Here is a 26112-nt window from a genome sequence, read left to right on the forward strand (position 1 = left end):
CAGCAGGCAGAACACATCCCCGATTCGCGCACGCGCAACAGGCAGAGCCCCTTCCTCGATTCGCGCAGGCGCGATGTGCGGAGCCTTTCGCAGATATGCGCATGCGTACCGCTCTACTGTTGACAACGGCGGCCCTCGCTCAACGGGTGACTTGTGCGCATGCGTCACCCTCTGCACTCGGCTGGAATGAGTGGGCATGAGATATTTGGTGTCTCTTCGCGGTATTTATCGTCAGGTGAATTTTTTTTTGAAAAAGAGTAACTCTTCTGAAATTATTAAAAAAACTGACTTTTAAATCTCTATCTGGCACTTGATGTTCGGTGACATGTGACGCACCTTCCCGGAAACAGCACGTTAGCCGTGTGACTGGTCTATTGAGCTGCTGGAAGCAGCAGGTTGGTCCTGGTGAAAGTTACAGTGAGATTGCTGGAACGGGAAAACAACATCAGCTTGGCCAACGTTGATAAGCAGGTATTTTTTTTGGGGGGGAGGAGGCGGAGAAGGCACTTTGTCTCGATGACTACATGTATCTTACAATTTGGGATTCATTCAGATCAAATGCATTTGCATCGCAGTTAGGAGCATTTTCTTCAAACTACCCGTCACAGTGCTGCTTCGTTATTGATGTTAATAGTGTTCGCTTTAAAATAAACTTCTATGTAAGTTCTTGGCGCTCACTGTTTTCAGTGGAAATTGGATGGTGTGAAGAGTTCTTTTTATGATCTTTTATTGTCTCAAATTAACCCTGGCAATTTACATGCATGCAACACACTTTAATCTGGAATGATATTCCAAAGTAAAAAGTCTCAACATCTGGTTAAAGTCCAACACGTTTATTTGGAATCACCTGTTGGACTTTAATCTGGTGTTGTGAGACTTACTGTGCCTACTCCAGTCCAATGCTGGCATCTCCACCTCACAATATTGCAAAGAGTATCGCTTTTGTAGTCGGACAAAAATTAAGCTGTATTACGTTAAGTGAAAATTGTTGTATTGTGTTCATCTAGCTTTTTGATTAAATTTTGATAATGCAATGTTTTCCTGCAGTGCAGTCCCAAACATGCATTTTTGTCACTTTCCCCATCTGGTTTCTATTCAACACAACCATTTTGTTGAGCTCATTAGTATAATTTGATAAATATCTTTTACAATCAAGTTAACAACATTGCTTTTTTTTTAAAATGGCTAAATAGGGACCTAAATATTTGATTGTTCTTCCTTTCATGTTTCCAAAGAATGGTGTTATGTGATAACTACAGCAAACAGTTTATTAATAATGAGCTAGTAAGTCCACCATTACGGAAAAAATTACTTATGAAAATGTTAAGGCCTATTTTGTGTATCTCAGTGTGGTCAGTGCCTTCCCGAATGAGTTGCCTTCATTTAGGTTGGTCATAAGCCATGTCTCCCTATGAACTGGCAGGTACATCTGACCTCTTCAGGGATGTTCAAGTGTTTCCAATGTCCTCCTGGGAATCTCCTGCTGCAACTGAAATCTGCAGAGAATTTTGGGCGTCTGATGTCATTTGTGTACCTGACATGATCTACCCTGTGGAGTTTTTTTAATGATCAGTGCCTTCAAGCTGGAAAAGTTAGCTTGAGAGAAGACACTGCCGTTGAACCTATCTTGCCACTGAGTTTGGAGGATCCACAAAAAGCACCTTTGTTTTGAGGGGGTAGTTGCCCCTTTTAATTTGACCTTTAGTTAATTTGAGTTAGTTTATTACGTTGGTACCCTAAGAGATAACTGCTGCCAATCATTCAAATCATTCCACGTACATAAAAGCCTGGACATCATTGCTGCCCAGTAAACCATGACATCACTCTTGGGTTTGAGATTCTGGTCCTCGAATACTGTTGTTCTCGGTCAGCTAAAGGCTAAATTGGCAATTTGGAGATGATGAATTTCATTGTTTAAGTCTGCTTTTTTTCAAGTAGAGACTCCCAAAATACAAACAAACAGGGCCAGAGTTTCCTGTCCAGCTCCTCAACATGTGAGCATGCATACCTGCTAGTTAAGTCGGTTTGTTTAGATATCTGTCAAGGAAATATGAAGTTCAAAGACTTGAATAAATGGTCTTGATATGGTCACATCTTGAGTGTTTTTACAGAAGTTTATTTTATTTCTTTAGGTTAAAATGGCCACTTCTGATTATGTTGTGCTCAATACTGGACAGAAGATGCCCCTCATTGGGTTGGGAACATGGAAGAATCCACCTAATGAGGTAACGTGACCACATTCACACTGACAAAAGTTAATGGCCTGCCTTTTAAACAGTATGTTTTGTTTTTCTAATAAATTGATTGCTCTGATTTGTATGGCAGCAGACTTGCACGTTATTTACTCCCCCCAACACCTTCCTGCTTCCCTCTCTCCTAATGATATTGACTCTGTGCTGAGACTAGGGGCATCCACTCATTGAGTCAAGTTGATAATGAGCATTCAAGATAGACATTGGCAAGCTTATGAATTAGTGTGTAACAGCTGAGACTTGTCCTATCCCCTCCTGTGATCCACAAAAGCACACTTCCAGCAAGTCTACCTGTATGGTGAATGGAAACCATTTTAGGGTATTTTAATGACGCACTCGTTCTCCTATCTTGTCTACTCTTTCTTTCCTGTCTTGTTGCATTCCCCTTAAACAGGCATTGCATTCCTGATGACCAGAAACTGTCAATTTATTGATTTTTATCCTACAGTAATCTTGTACTGTGTAGATTCTCAGCAATTACATCAGTGTCCTCTGCACAGTACTTAACTCCAAATGCTATTTGATAGAAATATCGATGCTACCTTTGAGCTATTTATAGACTCCAAGTTGGTTTACTAAATATGTTTATCAAATCAAACGTAGAACAACAAAGACTTGTACAATGTCTGATCTGAACTGCTGGTCGTTTTGTAAACATTTTCAAAACAAATCCTTCAACTTGCATTCTGTTTTCCCCCAGAGTTCTCAATGCAGATTTCTGAATATCATTTTTTACCATTCACATAAAGTTCATGAAATTAATGCAGTCAAAGTTCAGGTTTGTGCTAGTTAATTGCTACTTGGCATTTCTAATTAATTATGGCACAGACTGGCACATTTTGGAATGATCTTTGTCCATGTTAACAGATCAAATCCATCGAAGGTGTTGGAGGAGAAAATAATGTACAAGTCTGCTGCCACACAAATCAGGGCAGTCAATTTATTAGAAAAACAAAGCTGATACTGCTCAAAAGACGAGCAAAGCGTCTTCCTAGTTGTCTCTAATGGCATGATCCGTACTGGTATTAGAACCTGGGGACCTTCCCCGACTGTAAACTATAGCTCATCTATCCACTCAGTAAATTTGCTTAGCTGCCAGAAGAGCTTGTATGTATTTAAAAATGTATTGTTAGAAAGCAATTCTCTCTTTAATTATCAAAATATAGCACATGCCAAAAAATGAGTTGGCAACTTAGTGAAGCTACAAACAGGACTACATGCGTGCCAAACATTGGAACACAACCAATGGGTCAGATCTGTGTCCTACACCCAACCACCTTCAGCTGTTTCACCTTCCCTCCATCAGGTGATTACACAATGTTCAGTACCATTGACAAATCCCCAGATGCTGCCCATTTGTAGCAAGGTAACATCCAGGCTTAAGCTAACATGTTTAAAGTTTATTTATTAGTGTCACACGTAGGCTTACATTAACACTGCCATGAAAATACTGTGAAAATCCCCTAATCCCCACACTCTGGTGCCTGTTTGGGTACACTGAAGGAGAATTTAGCATGGCCAATGCACCTAACCTGCACATCTTTTGGACTGTAGGAGGAAACCCACGCAGACACAGGGAGAGTGTGCAGACTCTGCACAGACAATACCCAAGTTGGGAATTGAACCTGCATCCCTGGTGTTGAGAGATAGTGGTGTCACTGTAAGTACCAAGTAATATTCATACCACACAAGTACCAGGCAATGACCATCTTCGACAATGAGAGAGTCCAACAATATCCCCTTGATATTGAAGTGCAGCTCCAACAACAGTCCAGAAGTTTGACACCATCCAGGGCAAAACAGCCTGTTTGACTGTCACAGCATCCAACATCTAAACACTTATTCCCTCCACTGATGCTCAGTGGCAGTGGTATATACCAGCTACAAGATGCACTGCATCAAGTCACCAAGGCTCTTTCGACAGCACCTTCTAGAAGGACAAAAGCAGCAGATGCATGAAAACATCACTGTATGCTCCCCTCCAATCCACGCACCATCCTGTCTTGGAAATATATTGACGCTGCTTTACTGTTGCTGGATCAAATTCCTGGAACTCCTTCGTGACAGCATTATGGGTGAAAGGACTGCAGCAGTTCAAGAAGATGGTGTCAAGGGCAATTGCAGATGGCCAATATAAATGCTGGCCTAGCCAGTGACATCCAATTGCCATGAAAGAGTGAAAAATATAACCTACTTACTGGCACTCAATTTGGATTCCATTAGGACTACTTAGCGCTCCAGGCCCCACTACAGCCTTGATCCAAACAAGAACAAAAGAGCTGAATTTGAGTGGTGAAGTGAGAGTGAAGGTGGCACTTGATTTCAGTGCGACATCAAGGAGCTTCAGCAGCATTGGATTCAGTGAGAATCAGATGTGGCTGAGGATCTCTCCTGGTTCGTCACAGGTAGTACAAAGGAAAATGTTAGTACAAAGAAAAATGTTTGTACTTTTAGATGCCAATCGTTTCGGCCCCAGGACATTACTTCAAGAGTTCCTGGGGGTTGTAGCCTAGACCCAACTCTTTCTTCAATTACCTTCTCTTCAGGGTAGAATTGGGAATGTTCCCTGATGATTGTACAATGTTCAGTACCATTTGTGACGGCTCCAGTGCTGAAGCAGTCCATGTCAATGTGCATCGTGACCTGACAAAGATTTAAGCTTGTACTGCTAAGTGGCAACTAACAATCACCATACAAATGCAAGGCAATGCCCAACTCCAGTAAAGAATCTAACCATTTGCCTCCAATATTCAACTGTGTTGCTGAATCTCTACATTTTGGGGGCTAGTGTTAGGCAAAACTGGACCAGCCATACAAAAACTGGCTACAGGAGCAGATCAGAGGCTAGGAATTCTGCGGAAAGTAATTTGCCATTTGACTCCGAGTCTGTCTACCAGCTAAAAGGCACAAATCAAGAAAAGATGGAATACTCTTCATTTGCCTATGTGGGTGGGCTCCGGAAACACTCCAGCTTGGCGACATCCAGGACAAGTCAGTCTGTTTGATCGCTCCACCACTTTGAACATTTCCTCCTCTCATCACCAGCGTGCCACAGCAATAGGGAATGCCAGCCAGGAGATGCAGTACTGCAACTCACCAAGTCTCCTTTGACAGCTTTTTCCAAACCTGCAACTGTTTACTATCTTGAAGACAAGTGCAGTAAATGTAGAACACCACAACCTGCAAGATCCCCTCCAAGCCACACACCATACTAACTTGGAACTGTGTTACCATTCCTCCAATATCACGATTCCACGTCTCGCATTTTAAATGATGAAAATGTGTCCAAGTGTAGTAGTTCAGCTCGTTTTCAGAAGCTAAAACAGAAAATTTCATAAAAGTTAAACCTTTAGGCCTTTCTCTTTTTGTCAAACTGTGGATCAGAATTGGTTAAAAAAAATGACCACTTATTTTGGTTGAAAAGGCACTGTCATTGATTTTTATCTCCCAAGACAATTGAATTGTCTGTTAATTCTTCCTGTGACATTCATTTCACAGTAGATCAACCAGTTTGGCTGCATTTAAATGCACATTGGCATCAATCTTTCAACAAATAATCTTATTATATCAAGCTGACTTTTTCTTTGCCTATATTTGGCAAATGAGAGGCTGCTGAGAGGACAGAAACTGAAGTAAATCACTGTTTAATGTATTTTTCTGCCGTGTGATGTATTGTGTTTTCACAAGTTGATTTGCTTTGAGTCTTTGTCCTTTCTTTTTTTTTTGCTGGAGCAGAGAGCCAGATAAGAAATTACCTGTTAAAAATCTGTTTAAATAAGTTTAAAGCACTTTGTAGTAAGAACTTACCTTGTAGAACTGTTTAAATCATTTAAAAGCATTTTTGCGGGCTTTTTGTATCTACCGCTTTAAGAATTCTGAGGGAGTGGTTAGAAGGAAGTTGTGGGGCAGCAGGCTTTAAATCAGCACCAGGTTTAAAAGGAGGCCTGATATAGACAGCGGGCAGCGGAGTGAGAGGGAAGCAGAGTGAGCTACTAGGGCTTAAGATCAAAAGGGCTGGGGAGAAAAAGGGCCAGGTAAGTTCGTGTGGAAATTTTCAATACTACTACAGTGAATAATGGAGGGGCATGTGATGTGTTGTTTCTGTATGATGTGGGCACTGGTGGACCCCAGGGTCCTTCCCAGTGACCGTGTCTGCAGTAAGTGCAGGTTGCTGGAGGAGCTCCAGCTCAAGGTAGATGAGCTGGCCTCTGAGCTACAGACACTGAGGCTCATCAGGGGGAGAGAGGGTGCCATTGTCAATGGGGTGCAAGTGACATCCATCCCCCCTGGACTGGCTAACTCTAAGGGTCAGCAACAAGAGGGGGCTGCTGAGAGGAGGAAGGGGGGTGGGGAGAGGAGGAAGGGGGGTGGGGAGCGGAGGCCTCAGCCTCTCAATCTGTGTAACAGGTTTGAGGTTCTTGCTTCCAGTCTGGACAAGAACGAGGGAGGCGAGGTTGGTGAGCAAACTGCACACAGTACAGTGATACAGCAGCGCATAGGCAAAGAGAAGGTGAAAAGGAACGTAGTAGTAATTGGGGATAGTGGGGTGAAGGGTATTGACACTGTCCTTTGTCACAATGACAAAGTGCACAGAAGGGTGTGCTGTCTGCATGGTGCTCGGGTCCGGGATGTCGCATCTGGGCTGCAGAGGAACCTGGAGTGGGAGGGTGAGAATCCGGTCGTTGTGGTACATGTGGGTGCCAACAACGTAGGCAAAATGCGAACTGAGAATGTGGGGAGGGAGTATGAAAAGCTGGGAATGGAATTAAAAAGTAGAACCGACAAGGTGGTTGTCTCTGGGCTACTGCCTGAACCGAGTGCAGACGGGCGTAGGGTTGATAGGATTAAGGAAGTGAATGGGTGGCTCAGGGATTGGTGTGGGAGGATTGGGTTTGCATTTATGGGGCATTGGCATCAGTATTGGGGTAGGTGGGACCTGTTCAGGTGGGATGGGGTTGGTCTGAACCGTGCTGGGACCAGAGTCCTGGCGAATCGTGTAAAGAGGACTGTAGACAGGGCTTTAAACTAATTGGGGGGGGAGGGTGCGAGGGTAGGTGACGTTACGAGGCCTAAAGTTAAGGAGAGGGTACAGGTAAGGGTAGAGGCCGAGGATGTCCCAATAATAAAGGGAGTCGGGGGGCGTGAGTATGGTTGGTGGCGTTCTGGTAAATAGGGTCCAGGTGAAGGCTGGGATGAAGGCACTTTATCTGAATGCACGAAGCAGTCAGAATAAAGTGGATGAGCTGGTGGCGCAGATCAGTACAAATGGATATGATCTGGTGGCCATTAGAGACATGGCTGCAAGGTGACAGGGACTGGGAGCTGAATGTCCAGGGGTATCAAGTGTTTAGGAAGGATAGGCGGGAGGAAAAAGGGGGGGGGCCTAGCTCTGCTGATTAAGGATAGCATCAGGGTGGTAGCAAGGGATGATATAGGAACCAAAGAGCAGAACGTGGAATCGTTGTGGGTAGAGATTAGGAACAGCAAAGGGAGGAAGACACTGGTGGGTGTCGTCTATAGGCCCCCGAATAATGATCTGGAGGTGGGGCGGGCTGTTAACGCGCAAGTAAGTGCGGCGTGCAGGAATGAGACAGCCGTAATTATGGGGGATTTCAATCTACATATTGATTGGTCGACCCATGCTGGACGCGGTGGGCTCGAGGAGGAGTTCTTGGAATGCTGCCGGGATAGTTTCCTTGAACAGTGTGTGTTGGAGCCGACGAGGGAGCGAGCTACCTTGGATCTAGTGTTATGTAATGAGGCGGGTAGAATTAGGGACCTTACGGTGAAGGATCCTCTTGGGGAGAGTGATCATTGTATGGTGGAGTTTCTGGTGCAGATGGAGGAGGAGAAAGTGGGTTCCCGGACACGCGTCCTTTGTTTGAACGGAGGGGAGTACGGTAGGATGAGAGAAGAATTGGTGAATGTGGACTGGGGGAGCGCGTTGGAAGGTAGGTCTGCTGAAGAGCAGTGGAGGATCTTTAAGGAGATCTTTCTTGGTGCTCAGCAGAAATTTATTCCGATGGTCAAAAAGGACCGTCGGAGGAGAGGTAATAAGCCATGGATAACGAAGGAGGTGAAGGAAAGTGTTAAGTTAAAAGTGGAGGCGTTTAGAGTAGCTAAGAGTAGTGGGCGAGAAGAGGATTGGGAGAGGTTTAAATGTCAACAAAGATTGACAAGTTGATAAAGAAGGGTAGGAGAAACTATGAAGCTGGGCTAGGGCTTAATATAAAAAAGGATAGCAAGAGTTTTTATAAATAGGAAGAGGCTGGCTAGGGTGAACGTTGGACCCTTAGAGGATGAGAAGGGGGACTTAGTGGTAGGAGATGGGGATACGGCTGAGGTCTTGAATAACTTTTTTGTTTCAGTCTTCACGGAGGAGGACGTGAATAATTTGCTGGGTGTTAGAGATGGAAAGGTGGTATGACTGGAGGGTCTCAATGACATTACTGTTACTAGAGAGGCGGTGCTCGACAGACTGGAGGGGCTGATTGTGGACAAGTCCCCAGGACCAGATGGAATGCATCCGAGGGTTCTGAAAGAAATGGTGGAGGTCATAGTGGCTGCCTTGGTGGTTATTTTCCAAACGTCGCTGGATTCTGGGGAAGTGCCGGAAGATTGGAAAACGGCTAATGTTACGCCGTTGTTTAAGAAGGGTGCCAGGCAAAAGGCAGGGAATTATAGGCCGGTTAGTTTAACGTCTGTTGTAGGTAAAATGTTAGAATCCGTCATCAAGGAGGAAATAGCGAGGCATCTTGAGGGGAATTGCTTGATAGAGCAGACGCAGCACGGTTTCATTAAAGGGAAGTCGTGTCTGACAAATTTACTGGAGTTCTATGAGGATGTGTCTAGGGCGGTGGATAGAGGAGAGCCGGTGGATGTGGTCTGTCTTGATTTTCAGAAGGCGTTTGACGAGGAACCTCACAAGAGGTTATTGCAGAAGGTCAGGGGACAGGGAGTTGGGGGTAGGGTGTTAACGTGGATAGAGGATTGGTTGTCAAATAGAAGGCAGAGAGTGGGGGTCAATGGGTGCTATTCGGATTGGCGGTTGGTGACTAGTGGAGTGCCCCAGGGGTCGGTGCTGGGGCCTCAGCTATTTAGCATTTATATAGATGATCTGGAGGAGGGAACCGAGTGTAGGGTGTCGAAATTTGCTGATGACACCAAGATTGGGGGAACGGCAAATTGTGCGGAGGGTGTGGAGAGTCTACAGAAGGATCTAGATAGGCTGGGCGAATGGGCCAGGAAATGGCAAATGGAATTTAATGTTGGCAAGTGTGAGATGGTCCACTTTGGTAGGAATAATGGTAGGAAGGACTATTACTTACGTGGCGAAAAACTGCAGCAGACGACGGTGCAGAGGGACCTCGGGGTCCTTGTGCATGAGTCGCAAAAACCCAGCTTGCAGGTGCAGCAGGTGGTCAGGAAGGCTAATGGGATGCTGGCCTTCATAGCGAGGGGGATTGAATATAAAAGTAGGGAGGTCTTGCTGCAGCTGTATAGGGCATTGGTGAGGCCGCAGCTGGAGTACTGTGTGCAGTTTTGGGCGCCATACTTACGCAAAGATATTTTGGCCTTGGAGTGCAGAGGAGGTTTACTAGGCTGATACCGGAGTTGAGGGGGTTGAGCTATGAGGAGAGGCTGAATAAACTAGGCTTGTACTCGTTGGAGTTTAGAAGAATGAGGGGAGATCTCATTGAGACATATAAGATGATGAATGGGATGGATAGGATAGAGGTGGAGAGACTCTTCCCGCTCAAAAAAGACAGTAGGACTAGGGGGCACAGCCTCAAGATAAAGGGGGGGGGGGGGCGGTTTAGAACGGAGTTGAGGAGGAACTTCTTCACTCAAAGGGTGGTGAATCTCTGGAATTCTCTGCCCGTTGAAGTGGTGGAGGCTGCCTCGCTAAATATTTTTAAGACGCGGGTTGATGGGCTTTTGATAAGAGAGGGGATTAAGGGTTATGGGGAGAGGGCGGGAATGTGGAACTGAGCCACGACAGATCAGCCATGATCTTATTGAACAGCGGGGCAGGCTCGAAGGGCTAGATGGCCTACTCCTGCTCCTATTTCTTATGTTCTTATATCTGTGTTATACCTCACCTTAAGCCCATGGCCCCTTGTCCTGTGTGTCTCTATCATAGGAAATAGCTTACCTCTGTTTACTCTATACCCTTCATAATCTTATATACCTTTATTAGATCCCCCCTCAGTCGCTGTCTTTCAAGGGAAAAGAGCCCCAATTTATTCAATCTTTCCTCATACCCCAGTCCTTCCATACCAGGCAACATCCTGGTAAACCTCCTCTGCACTCTCTCCAGAGTCTCCACGTCCTTCCAGTAATGCACTCCTGGCAATCCTTGTGATGCCAGGGGATAAAGATTCTGTTGGTACTATTAATTTTAAAATGTTAACTCTTTAAAGTGACAAATTATTTGTGACGTCAATAGCCAGTGTCTATTATCTTGGCTAAATTAGTGAAGAATTAACGTCATTTAATGGTGAAGGAGTATAGTAGAGACTGATGCATACTTGGTGGTTTTCCCATTTTAGTGCATTACATGCATCATTTAAAAGAGTGCTTAGCATTGAGAGCAGAATATTTTTCTACTTTGCTGCTATTGGGTTAAATATCCAAACAGATTAGTTATAGCACGGCTACGTTCAGATTAAGGCTCCATCTATTCTGAAAAACATACCTTCTATGCTAAATTTCAGGCCAGTATTCCCGCTGTAGGAGTAATATTATTTCTCCCTAACTTCTTATGATGTTTGTGCATGACATTAGATATTTCTAATAGAAATGTCAAGTCTACCCAAATGTATTTCATTGACCTGTTACTTCAGTTACAAAAAACTGTACACTTGACCTTATCAGCCTGAGTTGTGGGTGTGCAGAGATGAAAAGATGCTCTGCTAACCATGTCATTTCTCTGAAGTTGAACCTTCTCTGCGCTCCTTCTAGAGCAAGAACATCCTTCTTCAGATAAGGAGACCAGACTGCTCCAGGTGTGGCCTCAGCAAGATCTCCCTGCTCCTGCACTCCTCTCACTACAAATAATGGCACAATTGAGATTAAACTGTTTATCACACAGCCGTTCTTCCTCAATAGAATTTTTTGTGCTGGAAAGCATAAAATGCTCTTTTGGACAATATATGATGCTTGCTCTTTTTGCGCAGGTAAAAGCAGCTATCTGGAATGCTTTGAAATTTGGGTATCGTCACATAGACTGTGCTGCAGTCTATAACAATGAAGCTAGCATTGGAGAGGCCTTTCAGGAGTACATTGGTGATGACAAGGTATGATATAAAAATTGCAATAAACTTTAAGTCTGCATTTGTTTATAGCTGGGGGGGGGGTGTCCTAAATTGTGGGTTGCGATCTCCAGTGGGGTGCTGGGACAAGCTATTGGAGTTTAGCTCCCTGTCTTTCGCAGCAGGTGAACTGGCCAGGGCTTGTTCAGGTTATATAATAAAGTAACAATTATTAGTCATTCTCATCCAGTTTAAACATGTACCTTTCAAAAACCTTAACATTAAAAAATGTAGCATTGTTTAATTCAGTCTGAGTTTAATTACTTAGAATTAAGTTAGAAACTTGCAGTGCATTACTGATTTACAGTTAAGTTACACTGATCGGATTTATAGTCATGATCATTTATGGAATTGTATTTCTATTGTGAACTGCAGATCCACATTTTAACAATCTATATATTGCCTACAAACTTAAGCTTCCTTGTATCCTCAGACTTCCTTGTAAGCTTCATTAATTTTATTCAATTGAAGGGTTGAACAGCTTCAGACACTGAACAAAAAGTGAGTCAGAATCGTTCACAGCAAAGTCTCAGTTGAGATCTGACTGATGTGCAGCATTTTTGTTTTCCTCCTGTATGTTTCAAGTACATTGTCCCTATAGCGCCACAGCTTCTCTAAAGGTATTTGGCAGCAATTTATTTTTAAATCAGCCAGTACCCAGATGCTTTCTGTAATTAATTATGCCTGACTGGTGTGCCAACTTCTTTGTGACATGTATTAAACTTTATAAACATAAACACAGTATGTTCTTGCATTTTGTAAGTTTATAAATAAAACAAAGTTAGAAATTTCAGTTCATTTCAGCATGAAGTTTATTTTAAAATTTGTTAGGTCCTGCAGGCCAATTTGTGATGGTTCAAGTTGTTTTTATGCTGGAGCAACAAATATACTTGCAGCCCAATCTGGATACTCTTGAAATTATACAAGTAAGTTGGTGAAGATTGCTTCGAGGGGCTTGCAATTCAAATGCCTGTCTGGATTGAGATTGTATCTGTGTTTCCTGGTTACATTATTTTACTAATGAATTTTTAAATGGTTGCTGATCAAATTTGGAGAAAATCAACTACCTTTTTATTCATGAATGGGATCTGGGTGTCACCGGCTAGGCCAACATTTATTGACCATCCCTAATTGCCCTTCATAAGGTGGTGGTGCGCTGTCCTTGGGAGTTCCAGGATTTTGATTCTTTGACAGTAAAGTAACAGCAGTGTATTTCTAAGTGGTGAGTCGCTTGGAGGGGAGCTTGTAGGTGGTGGTGTTCCCATGTATCTGCTGCCCTTGTCCTTCTAGAAGGTAGTGGTTGCGTGTTTGGAAAGTGTTGCCTATGGGGCCTTGGTGAGTTCCTGCAGTGTATCTTGCAGATGGTACAAAATGCTACTACCGTACCATGTAAGTATATTGTACTTAGATATGTAAAGGAATGTAATTTTTATATATACACTTTTTATTTTGTAGATAGTAAGGCGTGAAGACCTTTTTGTGACTTCCAAGTTGTGGAACACTAAGCATCATCCTGAGGATGTGGAAGCTTCCTGTCACAAATCACTGGAAGACCTGAAGCTCACTTACCTGGATTTGTACCTGATTCACTGGCCTTACGCTTTTGAGTAAGGCATGGTTAATATCTACTAAGCACACAGTTTACCATTATTATCCTTTCTCTTAGCCTCTTTTCCTATAAGAAATCTCTTCCGTTCTCCCAGTTTCCTCTTGGTCTGATCTGGTCTGTTCTGACAGTTATTTTCCAAATCAATGCTTCCAAAGTGTCATTAAGCAGAAAATGCTGGAAATACTGACCAAGTCAGGAGAGAAACAGAGTTTGTTTCAGATGGATAACCCTTCCAATATGTTTATTTTCTCAACTGTTTCCCCTCCACTGTAATTACTAGGGCCCTCGATTATGTTTGTCATTTCCTGTATTTTTGCCTTGCCTTCCACCTTCAACAACCCATCCTCTGCCATTTCCACTGTCTCCTGAGTGACACCTCTACTGACCAGTCTCTCCCTTTTAACAATCCAATAGATCAAGTCAATTAGAATTATATTCACTGGAGTTTAGAAGAGTGAGAGGGGATCTCATAGAGACTTATAAAATTCTAACAGGGTTAGAAAGGGTAGATTCAGAAAGAATATTCCCAATGGTTGGGGGGAGTCCAGAATGAAGGGTCATGGTTTGAAGGGAAGGGGCAAACCTTTTAGAGCTGAGGTGAGGGGAAATTTCTTCACCCAGCTGGTGGTGAATATGGGGAATTCACTACCACCGAATCTGGTTGAAGCCAAACACTGTGTGATTTCAAGAATAAATTAGATATAGCTCTTGGGGCTAAAGGGATATGGAAGGACAAGGGATCAGGATATTGAATTCAATGATCAGCCATGATCAAAATGAATGGCAGAGCAGGCTCAAAGGGCCAGTTGGTCCACTCCTGCTTCTAGTTTCTAGGTTTCCATGTAAAATTGTAACACTGATTCATGCTACATTCATCTCCAACAACCTGTCCTTCCTGTGGTGCTTTTGAGTGCAAGTGCTGGATACATAACACCTGCCCTTTGTTACTTTCCTTCTCATTGTCCAGGGTTCTAAACACTGTTTCCAGGTGAAACAGCAATTTACTTTTACTTTCAATTTAATATACTGTATTCGCTGCTCTCAACATGGTCTTCAGTACAGAGGGGGAACCAATCTCAAGTGGGATGAGTCACCACTGAGTCTGCAAGCCTGACACTGAACTTCCAGTCATTTTTCATTTAAATGCTCTATTCTACTCTGAACGCTCTCCTTTGCTCCCTGCAATGTTCTAATGAAGCTCCAGGAACAGAACGTCATATTTCAACATGGCACTTCATAGACTTCTGCACTCAACACTATATTCAGTGATTTCAGATCATGACCTCATAACCGTTGCTCACAAAATAAAAGCAAAATGCTGTGTATACTGGAAATCTGAAATAAAAACAAATGCTAGAAAAAAAATCAGAAGATCTGCCAGCAGCTGTGGAGAGAGAGTTTTCTGAAGAAGGGGCTCTTTCTCTCTGCACAGATGGTGCCAAACCTGCTGACTTTTTCCAGCATTTTTGTACAGCATCTGTTGGTAATGATTCTGCCATTGCAATTTGCACCTCTTCTGAATACGTTTGTTTCTTTATTCTTGCACCATTCCTTTTGTCTCCTTCCCCTCCGCCATCTCCATTCTATTCCCTGCCAAAAACCTGTTTTAAATGTAACTTTTTCCGGTTCCAACGATCAGTCATTGAGCTGAAACATTAACTCCCGTGCTCACTCTCTGTCTCTCATCATGAACACTATTGATCATTAACACTGCCAGCATTTTCTGTTCTTTATCCAAGTTTGTTGTGGGAGTAGATATTTACTTGAGTTGAAATTATAGCACTTTTAGCTCTTGAAGTAAAAAATACAGATTGATGAAGGGCTCACTGACCTGATGGAAACCTAGATCTTGTATGGGTGCTAATTATAAAGTTGCTTCTGCATCACTGAAAGCACATAAATGGGGATTTGTGATCAATTCACATGGTAATCCTGATCGTCAAAAGTCTCAACACTTCTAAGCAGTGGTTTGTGTATCTTGCATGTCCTACAGATTTGTTCTTTTTAAATATTTTGCTGTTTACAGGCGAGGTGATGAGCCTTTTCCAAAAAACCCTGACGAGACACTACGGTATGATTATGTTGATTATAAAGAAACTTGGAAAGTTATGGAGCAGCTAGTAAAAAAGGGCTTGGTGAAAGCCATTGGACTCTCAAATTTCAACAGTCGACAGATAGATGATGTAATTTCTATGGCTACTGTCAAACCTGCAGTGTTACAAGTAAGGAGATTTTTGGAATATTTTTATTGTAATATAATTAAGTGAATAATTTCCATGTAATAAACACAAAAATGTTGCAAATTACTCCAAGTTGCGTAACATCTGTGAACATTTCAGTTCAGTAACCTTTTTTTTATTTCGTGCATACAGCATCCTTAGTATTTTGCCTTTTGTATATAATCTTTTTGTCTTTCAAAAACTAGGCATTTTAAACTGTCCTCTAAAATATTTTCTGGACTTGGAGCCATATCTTGATTATAGTGCAATGTAACATTGATATTTCTCAACATTCACAAATTACTTAAGTGCAGTAACTGGGACTAAATGCAAATCATTTATTGGTCATCTGTACTTGCACATGTAATCATTTTATTTCTTTCTCTTCCAAGGTGCTTATAATTACTATAGAAACCAACTAATCTGGGTAATTTGACATTGTTTGAAGCGAATAAGATTTTTTTCTGGAAATTATTTCTGATGCTAAAGGCTTCCTACAAGTCACTCTGCTTAATCCAAGTTTTTTTTTAGATCTAGCAACAAGGCATAAGTCTTGATTATGTTGCATAACTCAATACGTTTGTCTGTACATCCTTAGGTTGAATGTCATCCATATCTTGCCCAGAATGAGTTGATTGCATATTGCCAGAAGCATGGATTGGTGGTGACTGCATACAGTCCTCTTGGTTCCCCTGATCGGTTTTGGAAAGACCCAGATGAACCATTCCTACTTGAAGATGCAAATATCAAAACTCTAGCTGATAAACATGGGAAATCACCTGCTCAAGTTATGCTCAGGTACAGAAAATGACTGCACTACTTAGTATTTGGATCAGGAAAGTTAATAAGCTTAAGCTTCTTAAAACATGGTCTTTCCGAGTATCACTTATGGTTAAGCCACTGAAAAAGATCAGATCTTTTGAACATTGGTGTTTTGAAGGACGCTCAGGATGAAAAGGACTGATAGACGTACAAATGAGTGGATATTACAACAGGTCGGAGTTGACAACACACACTGTTACAGTGGTGGACAGACGGAAGTTGGGGCATGTGACACGAAGTAATGGGTTAAGAAATTGTAATGTGAGAAGGAATAATAGGACAAAAAGTGGAGTTGGTGGGCAGAACACCAGTTGGAACAATAACATAATGGAACTAATAAGCTTGGGCTTCAAAGCACAGTTAGTGTCACAAAATTGATTCAGCTGGATGTACTAAGGAGCTTTGGTGAATTCCTGCAGTACGTCCTGTAGATGCTACAGACTGCCATTGATGGGGAGAGTAAATGTTTGTTTGTTAGTGGATGAGATGCCAATCGATAGGCTTCTTTGTCCTGGATGGCATCAAGCTCCTGGAGTGTTGTTGAAGCTGCACTTCCCCAGCCAAGGGGAGAGTATTCCATCAGACTTTTCATTTGTGCCTTGTAGATAGTGGACAGGCTTTGAGGAGTCAGACAATGAGATATTCGCTATAGGATTCCTGGCTTCTGATCTGCTCTTGTAGCTACAAAATTATACAGCTAGTCCAATTCAGCTTCTGATCAATGGTAACCCCCAGGGTTTTGATAGTGAGGGATTCAGTGTGGAAATGTCATGGGTAAATGTTTAGATTCTCTCTTGTTGGAGATGATCATTGCCTGACACTTGTGTGGCACAAATGTTACCTGCCACTTGCTAGTTGAATATTGTCCAGGTCTTGCTACGTTTGGACATGGATTGCTTTGGTATTTGAGAGTTGCAATTGCAGTCATCAGCACTCATTCCCACTGCTGACTTTGAGGGAAGGAAGGTCTTTGATGTAGCACATGAAGATGATTGGGTCTAGGACACTAACTCAAGTAACTCTTGCAGTGATGTCCTGGAACTGAAATGATTAACCTCTAATCACTACAGCCATCTTCCTTTATGCTTGATATGACTCCAAACAGCAAAGAAGATTCCTGTGATTCTCATTGACTTTAGTTTTTGCTGGGGCTCCTTGTCCATAAGACCATAAAACATAAGAGCAGAAGGCGGCCTTCTGGCCCATTGAGTACACTCTTCCATTCAATAAGATCATGACTGATTTGATGTGATAAATCTCAACTCCACTTTCTTGCCTTATCCCCATAGCCTTTCTGATTAAAAATCTGTCTGTCTCAGCCTTGAATATACTCAAACCAGATTCTATCGTACTGACGGTAGCGAATCTGTGGAATTCCTTGTCACAGAAGAAATTCCTCCTCCTCTGTCTTAAATGGATGACTCCTTACTCTGAGGTTATCCCCTCTGGTCTTAAACTCTCCTGCAAGGGGAAACAACCTCTCAGCATCTACCCTGTCACCTCCTGAGAATCCTATATGTCTCAAAAGGTTGCCTCTCATTCTTCGAAACTCCAGTGAGTACAGGCCCAAGTGATAAGAAAATCCCTTCATAATTGGGATCAACCTAGAAAACTTTCTCTGGACTGCCTCCAATTCCAGTACACCTCTTCTTAGATAAGGGCACCAAAGCTATTCACAGCAATCCAGATATGGTCTAACTGGTGCCTTATATAGTTTTAGCATGTCTTCCCTACTTTTATATTCCATTTCATTTTGAAGTAAAGATCAGCATCCCACTTGCCTTCCCAGTTACCTGCTGAACTTGCATCGTGGCTTTTTGTGATTTTATGTACTTGGATTCCCCCAAATCCCTCTGTGTAGATATCCTGTTCATGCATCCAGCCTCACCTGGGATACATCACAAATCTGACAATGATTCTCTTCAGTTCTGAGTCATTGAGCTGTAGAAATGAAATACCCCTGTGAACACTCATTGCCATTGGCGAGTGAATTGGAATTAATGAATGGAACTTTTTCTCTGGGATTTCCAGGTAACTTAATCCAGATGCCTCTCTTTGCAGGTGGCAGATACAGCGTGGGGTGGTAGCCATTCCCAAGAGTGTCAATGCAGGACGAATTGCACAAAATCTACAGGTAACCTGGATGATACTTCATGTTAAAAGTAGCTCCTTTTACTGCAACTCTAAACTAGTAAAGCCAGCAGCAGAGATGGAAGTTCATTAAGTTAATTTTACACAGATGGCACAATAGTTAGCACTTCTGCATCAGGGACCCAGGTTTGATACCCAGCATGGGTCACTGTCTGTGTGGAGTTTGCATGTTCTCCCTGTGTCTGCGTAGATGTCCTCCCAGGTGCTCCAGTTTCTTCCCACAGATGTGCATGTTAGGTTAATTGGCCATGCTAAATTGACCCTGGTGTCAAGGATTAGCAGGATGAATATGTGGGATTACAGGAATAAGACCTGGATGGGATTGTGGTCAGTGCAGACTTGATGGTCTAAATGGCCTCCTTCTGCACTGTAGGGAATCTGATTTGATACATGTAGAAATAAAGATTCTCACCTCATGTTCATAATGTATGCTGTGATTCATGTGATCTTATGAAAATGCAGTTGTGATAGGGAAAACCATTCCACCCATATTAATTTGGCTATATGGAGAGGTCCTATAACTCCATCCATTATAGTATCCTTTTTTTGACTTTCCATGGATTTTCATCAACCCAAAACATTGCAGATGAGTCTCATGGCTTTTCTCTGCACTGTCACCAGTGTGTAAATGTCGAATGTTAATGACAAATGTGAAAAGCATTTAAATAAATCTGTTTTGGCCACCAGAACTGGATGCAAAATGATAACATTCTTTATCACACCTTAGTGTGCTTCTTTGTAAAATTGAGTTGATTTCCCATCCTCCCAGCTATCTTGCTGTCAAACCTGATTGGATAATCTTTCCGATGGTAGACTTTATTTGAATCACTCTTAAACATAAAATTACATCTCCTGTTTTAAGTGGGATCCAATGTTCTGACTTCAGCCTTCGGTTCTCCCTACATATGGCACTCCGTCATATCTTTGAGTCCTCTTGTTATAAAGTAAGGAAAACATTGCCTTAAATTCTTCCCACAAACTCATTGTATATCAAGACTTGACATTAAAAATAAAAATTAATTACCAACAACATTTAGCCAATTGCATTTACATTTTCCTTTTGAATTTGCATTCTGTGCTGTCCGTGTCTCTCCTTGCAGTTGCTGTATCTTTCCTTCTAATCTCCCTCCAATTGTCAAATAATACACAAAACACAAGACATAGAAGCAAGTGTAGGCCCATCGGACCCACCCTGCCATTCAATACAAACATGGCTGATCTATGCGAGCCTGTGTCCCATTTCTTCATAGCCCTGTATTCCTCAATCTGTCAAATATTTATCTGTCTTTATTTTATAAACTTCCAATGGTCTTTGTAAAAGATAAAAGGTTTTCTCCTAAAGGCTTCAGACAAAAACTACAACATCCAGATCCACTCAGGTGCAACTCTTCCTGAAAGAAGTTTCTATCAACTTTTGCTTGTTCTCTGCCAAAGTCACTTTTGAATGAAGTGTGGAAACAACCAAGTTGGGAAGGAATTGGTCATATTTTTTCACCACCCCATCCAATCCCTTCAAAATGTGCAGGTGCTACTGCATTTAACAATAGTTTACTACTTTTGAGTCATTTCATGCACAAGTAAAGCTGCCACATATGCAACGCTGGAAAATCCTCAGAATGCTGCAATTGTTATTCTCTTCTAGATATTTGATTTCACCCTGACTGAAGATGAAATGAAAATAATTGGAGCTCTCAACAGAAACTGGCGTTACATTGTTCCAAAAATTAAAGTAAGTTTGCATGGTCCCCATGCCCCCTAAACACAATCTCTGTCCATTCCAGCTGTTCTGACTCATCGTATGAATCTGTCTGCCAAATATAACCTACAAGCTGTACAGATGAAGACAGTCGAATTTCAAAGTTGATGAGATTGCAATCATTAATTCACAGTCAAATGCTAGATAGAGCTGTTGTCCTTTCCAAATCTGTGACCAGAATAAATGGCTCCATCTTTTGTAGGGTGTCGAAATTTGCTGATGACACCAAGATTGGGGGAAAGGCAAATTGTGCGGAGGGTGTGGAGAGTCTGCAGAAGGATCTGGATAGGCTGGGCGAATGGGCCAGGAAATGGCAATTGGAATTTAATGTTGGCAAGTGTGAGGTGGTCCGCTATGGTAGGAAGGACTATTACTTACGTGGCGAAAAACTGCAGCAGGCGACGGTGCAGAGGGACCTCGGGGTCCTTGTGCATGAGTCGCAAAAACCCAGCCTGCAGGTGCAGCAGGTGGTCAGGAAGGCGAATGGGATGCTGGCCTTCATAGCGAGGGGGATTGAATATAAAAGTAGGGAGGTCTTGCTGCAGCTGTATAGGGCATTGGTGAGGCCGCAGCTGGAGTACTGTGTGCAGTTTTGGGCGCCGCACCTGCGCAAGGATATTTTGGCCTTGGAGGGAGTGCAGAGGAGGTTTACTAGGCTGATACCGGAGTTGAAGGGGTTGAGCTATGAGGAGAGGCTGAATAAACTAGGCTTGTACTCGTTAGAGTTTAGAAGAATGAGGGGAGATCTCATTGAGACGTATAAGATGATGAATGGGATGGATAGGATAGAGGTGGAGAGACTCTTCCCGCTCAAAAAAGACAGTAGGACTAGGGGGCACAGCCTCAAGATAAAGGGGGCGCGGTTTAGAACGGAGTTGAGGAGGAACTTCTTCACTCAAAGGGTGGTGAATCTCTGGAATTCTCTGCCCGTTGAAGTGGTGGAGGCTGCCTCGCTAAATATTTTTAAGAAGCGGGTTGATGGGTTTTTGATAAGAGAGGGGATTAAGGGTTATGGGGAGAGGGCGGGAAAGTGGAACTGAGCCACGACAGATCAGCCATGATCTTATTGAATGGCGGGGCAGGCTCGAAGGGCCAGATGGCCTACTCCTGCTCCTATTTCTTATCTTTACTACAAAATAAGGAAATGTTTAAGCTCTTCACCTCCTAGACTTTCGCATGATATAATTGTGTACATGAGTGCAGTTTCTGTCCCTACCTGAATTTAGACTTAAAAAGCTGTGAAGAGTCAGCATCTATTTGGGTATATTTTTGTTCTAACTTCTGTGTCCTTCTCTTTGGATTTCCTCAGAGCTGGCTTGGAATTTTCCAATCATCAGTTATAAATGACAGTCTGCTTTTGGAGAATTCAGCTATTGTTTGAAGCATTTTAATATTGGCAGTGTGTTAGGAGTCGCTTAACTTGTGCTAATCACCAAAATGCAGCAGAAAAAAATAAACAGTTAACAATTAGGTAGATGGTGTACATGGTAATGTCAAAATATTTCTTGCACTAATCCTTTTTCCTCTTGTTAACACAGATTGATGGTAAATTCGTACCCAGAGATGCACAGCATCCCGATTACCCTTTTAATGATCCGTATTAATGTCTACGGATGAGCTGCTTCTGCCTCGTTGTATTTGTGCCATTATGCAAAGTTTAACTTGTAGCCATTGCTAATGAGGAATGCTTGAAGAATCTTCTGAATCAATGTCACGTTTTGTAGCTTTTCGGACACGCAACACTTACTAATTCTGTAGAAACTTCAAATGTTTGAAAGTAAAATTACTGGAGAAAAGTAATGGAAACTTTAATTTGGATTTTTTCCTTTTTCTCATTCCCCTCTTTTATTTAAAAAAAAACTGACTTTGAGAGAGAAATAGCTTGACATTCTACTGCTACTCCCACCCCCACCCTCCTCCATCACAAACAGAAATTACTAACAGGTGTATAGAGAGTCTCTACAGTGCAGGAGGAAGCCACTTAGCCCATTGAACCTGCACCAACAATAATCCCATCCAAACCTTATCCCCATAACTCTGCACATTTACACTGCTAATCCCCTGACACCAAGGGGTGATTTATCATTGTCCAATCAACCTAATCTGTGATCTTATTGAATGGCGGGGCAGGCTCGAAGGGCCAGATGGCCTACTCTTGCTCCTATTTCTTATGTTCTTATGTTCTAATCAGCATGTTTTTAGAGTGTATCTAATGAGAGTGTTACGAACTGTTGTTTTTAGTGGGCTAAGTAGGTGAATGAAAGTTTTGCCATAGTAAGCAATCTCAATCTATTAATCCCCCAATTTATTCAATGTTGTGATTGGGGTTGGAGAAATTGTTTTTTGTAATAATTTATCTATCCGAGTGCTGTTTGGAAGTGTTGCATCCTTTTTGTGGAGGATGAATTTACTTTGAACATGCAAAATTATTTTAATCACCAAGATGCATCACCTTCCACTCCATGAGCTTCATAAAGGATTGAATCAATTCTGATTTAGTGAAAGGTTCATTTACTTTTTCCGACCAAGCTGGACTCATGTATAAGGTGCTTTTTATTCCAATTTCGTTACTATTTAATTAGTGACTTAACCATAAGAATATAAATCAGAGCCAGTGTAGATCATTTTGCTCCTTGTGCCTGCGCTGCCATTCAATAAGATCTTGGCTGATTTGATTGAGGACTCGACTCCTGTATCCATAATCCTGGACTTCCTTGCCAATCAAAATTTGTCTTACTTGATCTTGAATATATTCAATGGCCCAGTATTCAATGCTTACTGGAATAGAGAATTCCTAAAATTAACAATTGCCACAGAGAAGATATTCTTCCTCATCACGGCTTGAAATGGGAAACATCTTATTTTAAAACTTTTCCCCTAGTCCTAGATTTCTCAATGAGGAGAAACACTCAGAATCTACTTTGTCTAACCCTTTGGAATCTTAAGTTTTCAGTAAGGTTACCAGTCATTATTCTTAATCTGAATTGGTCTAAGTCCAACTTGCCCAACCTTTCCAAACAAGACAGCTGTTTCAATGCTGGGATTAACCTAGTGAGCCGCCTTAACTGCCTCCAATGAAAGTATATTCCTCTTGAAATAAGGAGACCAACATGGCATGCAGTCTTGCCAATGTGACAGTTGTAGTGAGACTTGTACATCATTTCTATTGTAATAAAGGCTTCCATTCCATTTGCCTAATCATTTGATGTACAGGCATGCTAACTTTGATTCGTGAACGAGGACACACAGATCCCTCTACCACTGTTCTATTTAAATGTTTTTTTTACATTTTCACATCTGACACTTCATCTGCCAATTATTTTGTTCACTTAACCTAGCTATAGACTCTTTGTATCCTTTTCAACTTTTCATTCCTAGTACACTCTCTCCAAGGCAGTAATATAGGTTGTAAATAGTTCAAGTTCCTGTGACATTCTACTAATTTTGTTACAACTGGAAAATGACACATTTATCTTGACTCCTGTTGATTAGCCAATTTTCTATCCCTGCAAACTACCCCAACACAGTTCTTGTGTGGTTATCTTTTATACGGCACATTCTCAAATGGCTTTTGGAGATCCAAGTACACTGCACCTATTGGTTTCCATGTATCCAGCCTGCTTGTTGCATTCTCTCAATTCTAATAAATTTGTCAAACATCCTTTCTCTTTTTTCATTTAACCCATGTTTACTCTGCCTCATTTTTGTTTTTCAAAATGTTCTACCTCTTCAATAATGGATTTTAGCATTTTCCAAATCACTGACGTTCTGTTAACTGGCCTGTAGCTTCCTGCTTTCTCCTTTCTTTAGTATTGGTTTTACAGTTATAGTTTTCCGCTCTGCTGTGACTTTTTCAGAATCTAGGGAACTTGGGAAGAATAGAGCCAATGCATCCACTGTCTCTGCAGCTTTGAAAGTCATCAAGTCTACTTTAGTTCCATTAGTTTTTCTAGTGATGATGATTAATTTTCTCCCTACCTCTTTCCTCTTGATTTTCTGCTACTAAATTGCATTTCCATTTGAGATAGCAAATATAGACATGGGAGTAGGTCATTTAGCTTCTTGAGCCTGTTCAGAGAAATCATAAAATCCTTGCAGCACAGAGGAGGCCATTTGGTCCATCAAGCCTGCTTCAACAACAATCATACAGTCCCTACTCCTGTAACCCCAGATATTTACGCTGCTAATCCCCTGATGCTCAGGGGCAATTTAACATAGCCAATCAACCTAACCCACACCTCATTTAGTTAGATCATGGCTGATCCATGACCAGTTCCAGATACTATGTACATGCATTGGGTTAACACTCCACTTAAGACTACTTGTGACTTAAACTTATCTCTCCATTTATGAATTAAACATTCAATCTTCTTCACAAATCAACACAAATGAAGGACAGAAAACAGCAGAGATTACCACATACGGGATGGATAAGCATTAAAAGCCGGACTGTGAAACATAAATGTTGATATAATGTTTATTTTCTCCAAATGATCTGCTGTATCCTTGGAATTCTATCAAGGAATGATTCCATGGATATTTTTCACTACTTTCTGAAGTAGTGAACACTTTATTTCTTGTCAAACATTAAAAGTTTATTAATTACTGGTGTCCTGCTTTGTGCCATGTACTTATATCTACCTCACCAATGCATCTGACTCTTCAGCTTTGAATATAAAAATATTTAATGCCAAAACTCAAATGAATATCAATAAAAATACGAAAGTGTATTTCTGTATTTATTTATCTTCAAGCAACAGATTCAGTGCCTGTCCAGAAGTGTAAGATGCTGATTTTCCAGGTGTTTAGTTCAAATCATTATGAAATTATTATACCATTTAATGCTTTATGGGTGGCACTTACTCAGATTCACTATCAATCTTAAGGTTTGCTCTAATTTGAACCTATATAAGTATTTCAGCACCGACAAGTTTATTGCAAATTCCCTAGCTTATACTGATAAGACAGTGATATCTGTAGGGGTCCAGCTACCTTTTCTGCATTTGGGTTGAGTGACAGAGGGAGGGAGGCCAGTGATGAGGGTGGGGGGACTGGGCCTGGGGATGCTGGGAGGGCCAGTGGCCTGCTCAGCGCTAGATTGTTGGCCTCGCCTGCGGAAATAAGCTCCGCCTATTATTTTTTGTGTGAATTGACCCTGCCCCCTCATTTTTCATGTGATTCATGCTGAGGCACTCTGCAGTGTACAGAGTGTGGGAGATTAATTTTTAAACAACTGAAAGAAATGGCATGATTTACTCCAGTTTTCACACATTTGACACTTAGAATTTTGGGGGGAGAATCCTGACTGAGGTTGAATTATAGGATTGTCTGCTTAGAGGACAAGGAGGTCTTGACTCATTGTGTCTGTGTTGGCTCTGCGAGAGCAATTAATGTCATCCAGTCCCCTCTCCACACCTTCCTGCTTCCAGCTTTTTGTAGCCCTGCTTTCTTTTCTATTCGGATAAGTCATCCAATTTGGTTTTGAAATCCATGCTCAGGTCTACCTCCCCCACAGCCTCAGGTAGTACATTCCAGATCTTAATCACTCACTGGGTACCGCAGTTTCTTCCTCACAGTGCTTGTGCTTTTTTTGCCAGTCATCTTAAATATGGTTCGCAATCCTTTCATGAATGGGACCATTTCTCCCTATCTACTCTGACCCGATCCCTCATAACTTAGAATATCGCCATCAAATCTCAATTTGCTCTTTTCCAAGCTGATGAGGAACTTCAATGTTTACTGCCAAGAATAACTCAATAGCATCATCATCAACCTAGTCTTGAAGAACATAGCTACCAGACAGTACATGTAGTGGCTGTGAATTAATCTATGTGAAGGAAATAGCTAGTTGATCTAATTCACCAATCTACCTGTTGCAGATGCATCCATTAATGGTAGTGGGAGGAGTGACTACCGCACCATCCTTGTGGAGACCAAATACTATCATCTTACCGAGGACACTCTCCATTGTGTGGTGCTGTCACCATGC

The 26112-nt window shown here is 41.9% G+C and overlaps 1 protein-coding gene across 4 annotated transcripts; it reads left to right on the forward strand.

Moving 5' to 3' along the window:
- The first annotated feature begins 106 nt into the window (after positions 1-106).
- On the forward strand, positions 107-24731 carry akr1a1b (aldo-keto reductase family 1, member A1b (aldehyde reductase)). 4 transcript variants are annotated; one of them, XM_080195415.1, is made up of 9 exons: positions 107-190; positions 2133-2225; positions 11432-11551; positions 13022-13173; positions 15202-15397; positions 15993-16192; positions 18278-18350; positions 20010-20096; positions 21662-24731. In XM_080195415.1, the coding sequence occupies exons 2-9, from the start codon at positions 2139-2141 to the stop codon at positions 21725-21727; spliced, it is 981 nt and encodes a 326-aa protein (XP_080051541.1). In that variant the 5' UTR covers positions 107-190; positions 2133-2138; the 3' UTR covers positions 21728-24731. The 4 variants fall into 4 exon arrangements, with proteins under 4 accessions (XP_080051541.1, XP_080051538.1, XP_080051539.1 ...); XM_080195412.1 differs by having other exon boundaries at positions 125-235; XM_080195413.1 differs by lacking the exon at positions 107-190 and adding an exon at positions 291-471.
- Positions 24732-26112: the final 1381 nt, after the last annotated feature.

The sequence above is a fragment of the Carcharhinus amblyrhynchos genome, chromosome 9 (assembly GCF_965287045.1).
Source record: "Carcharhinus amblyrhynchos chromosome 9, sCarAmb.v2.hapA, whole genome shotgun sequence".
In the NCBI taxonomy this organism is placed as follows: domain Eukaryota; kingdom Metazoa; phylum Chordata; class Chondrichthyes; order Carcharhiniformes; family Carcharhinidae; genus Carcharhinus; species Carcharhinus amblyrhynchos.